The sequence below is a fragment of the Siphateles boraxobius genome, unplaced genomic scaffold (genome assembly GCF_051911475.1).
Source record: "Siphateles boraxobius isolate OS27281-9 unplaced genomic scaffold, OSU_SipBor_1 41, whole genome shotgun sequence".
Lineage (NCBI taxonomy): Eukaryota > Metazoa > Chordata > Actinopteri > Cypriniformes > Leuciscidae > Siphateles > Siphateles boraxobius.
In genome coordinates, this window is record NW_027509042.1 from 11,331,413 (window position 1) to 11,334,342 (window position 2,930).

General features: G+C 40.4%; 1 protein-coding gene across 1 annotated transcript; it reads right to left on the reverse strand.

The window, feature by feature from the left end:
- Positions 1-598: 598 nt before the first annotated feature.
- On the reverse strand, positions 599-2,715 carry prss60.1 (serine protease 60.1). The gene is made up of 8 exons (XM_077198384.1): positions 2,667-2,715; positions 2,478-2,498; positions 2,215-2,383; positions 1,862-2,130; positions 1,629-1,774; positions 1,099-1,438; positions 890-1,000; positions 599-750 (listed from the first exon to the last, which is right to left on the reverse strand). Exons 1-8 carry the CDS (start codon positions 2,713-2,715, stop codon positions 734-736), a joined length of 1,122 nt encoding a protein of 373 aa, XP_077054499.1. The 3' UTR covers positions 599-733.
- Positions 2,716-2,930: the final 215 nt, after the last annotated feature.

Sequence of the window (2,930 nt, forward strand, 5' to 3'; positions counted from 1 at the left end):
CAATGACCTTTGGATGTATTTAGCATTGTTAACACACTAGGATATTTTTCTACTTCAAACTAATACGTATGATCTTTGTTGTTTTCAGAAATTTGTTCAAGAACATTGCTGGTCATTATAGGTTTTGCTGAATCTTTCATAGTTTGAAATACAACAACTACAATAAGAAAATCTGTTTTTTGTTTTGTTGTTTTTTGGGTGATGGTGGTGGTAAGTCACTGTTTTGTTAGAAACAAAGCTTTACAAAAGTTAATGTAAAATGACATCTTTACTCGTTAATGGTTTGAACATGCTAGTGTTTCATAATAGCAGTACTTCGACATCTAAACAGCCTCCAATGACCAAAAGTTATCAGTAATTGATGAGTTTTATGATTAATGTGTTTAATCAGTTTATTCCTTTCTATGTGACTGTCCTAGTGATACTTTTCAATTGTAAAACAACGTCCCCTGTTGGTGTAATTTATTACAGCAAAAGATTTAACAAGCCATGGGATGCAAAGTATTTATTTAGTCACTTATAAAGATACAGATTACAGACTCAAATTATATCATCACTTAATGCTGATATATTTATAATAGAGAGAGAGACACAGAGAGAGAGAGAGAGAGAGAGAGAGAGAGAGAGAGAGAGAGAGAGAGAGAGAGAGAGAGAGAGAGAGAGAGAGAGAGAGAGAGAGAGAGAGTGAGAGAGAGAGATGTTGTGCCATGTAGAAGCTTGTGCCAACCAAGAGTTACCACCCGTGACCCCCTGCAGAGACACAAAAACATACAGAGATTGTGTGATATTGTGCTGGGGTAACTAACTGATTCAGTGATTTTTATTTTATTTCAGAACTATAAGCACCATAAACAGTTGCAAATGTATTTGTTTGTGTATATGGACTTACTGCATTGCTTTTCATAATCCCTACAGCAGTTTTTGCGGCAGTGATAATTGCAGTTGCAACGGTTACGGATGTCAAATCTCTCACCACATCTCTTTCTACAAGAAATTGAGGCTACAACAAAAAGACATTTAAACAAGCATTAGAAGTGTGTGGTGTTAAGGAGGCATAAATGTGTATAGGAGTGTAGAGTGTGTGTGAGAGAGAGTTACTCTGATTGGGTGGAGGTCTTAGGGTAGTTGTTGTTGAAGTAGTAGAAGTTCTTAAGGTAGTAGAAGTAGGTGATGTAGAAGCGGTTGAGGTGGTAGAAGTAGGAGATGTAGTAGAAACAGGTAAGACTGTAGAAACAGGTTGGCATGTGCTTGTAGGGTTGAAGACGACGAATCCTGGGAGATTCTGGACAATGGTGGTGGAGATCCAACTCTGATACTGTGAAACACGCGTGTAAACACCGGGTGCGTTGGGATCGGCACAGCCATAACCCCAGCTGGTGATACCAGACTGAACCCACACCAAACATTGCTTGCTCACCATTGGACCTCCAGAGTCACCCTACAGAAAGACAGGTTTTTTTTCTTTATGGGACCAACTTCTTATGAAACATGGCCAGAAAGAATCACATAAAAAAGAAGCACAGATAGACGTTTGTGTGTCAAGATATATTAGAAAAACATAATGGACTTTCAGACATGCAGCATGTTTGGATGTGCACACTTAATAATGATCTGGTTGACTGTTGTACCTGGCAGGTGTCTTTGCCTCCCTCCAATAAACCAGCACAGATCATGTTGTTGGTAACAGATCCAGAACCCAGCAGAGTATTACATTGATCATTAGCCACCACTGGAATCATAGTTTCCTGCAGAGTCCCAGGAGCAGCTAGGCTCACTGAACAGGGTACACACAAACACACAATCATATATTAGTGTTGTTATGAGTAGATGTATGTGTGAACGAATGAGTTTGTGTTTGTACCTCCAGACTGAACATCTCCCCATCCTGTGATCCAGCTGCTGGTGCCGGCACTGAAGACACTGTTCTGGGCCGCCAGACACACGGGTCTAATATAGTCATTAAAGGTTACGGTGGAGGACAAACGCAGCAGAGCGATGTCATTGTCGCTGGTTTGACTGTCGTAGGAGGGGTGAACGATGATTGTGACGACATTTCTACTGATTTCATAGGTATTGACTCCCTGTTGTGTCCTCTTCCCCAAGTACACACGGAGACTGGATGCACTGACACTGAAAACATGTGAAAATGAATCAATAATGTAAAAACGATCTCTCAGAGCCTGTTTGGATGAATAGTTGTGATGTGAATTTTACCCAGGTAAACAGTGAGCTGCCGTCAGCACCCATTCACTGTTGATGAGGGATCCTCCACAAAAATGACCTCCATAGGTAGAGCTGTGCAGACTGACCTGCCACGGCCACGACCCCTCAAAAGCGTCCACACCACCCACAATACGGTTGTTTAGAGGGGCTTGTCCACATACTATGTGAGAGAAAGAGAGAGAGATTATTCATGCATATTTGTGTGCTATGACTATATCTATATATAACATCTGAAGAACGAGACGAGTTCTTACCATTCAGCTGAGAAAGTGAACCTGTGGTAGAAGAGACACATTTGAGAGAGAAAAAAATTACGTTACATTAGCTGCATGTGACTCCAACTAAATTAATAAAATAAAATTACCTCACAAGAAAGAGGACCATTGCAGAAACGTTTAGTGCTGATAAAGTTTCTACCTTAAACATTAAGTGTAAGTCCTTACCTTGAACAGATAAGAGCAGGGCCAAACTGACACACGTTAACCTCCACATCTTCTCAAACCGTCTCTTGTCTTGCAGAATGGATGGAGATGGTGGATTTGGTTCTCTTTGCCTCTCACAAACCCTTTTTATATTCACTTCTTCAGTCTCTGCTCGTCACTCATCTAATCACTATAATGTCGCACTAATCTGTTTTTATTATTATTTGCTCCTCGCCCTGTTTTCACAATGTAGACCTCTGTATTCTAGAACCAAATTCACTAAAC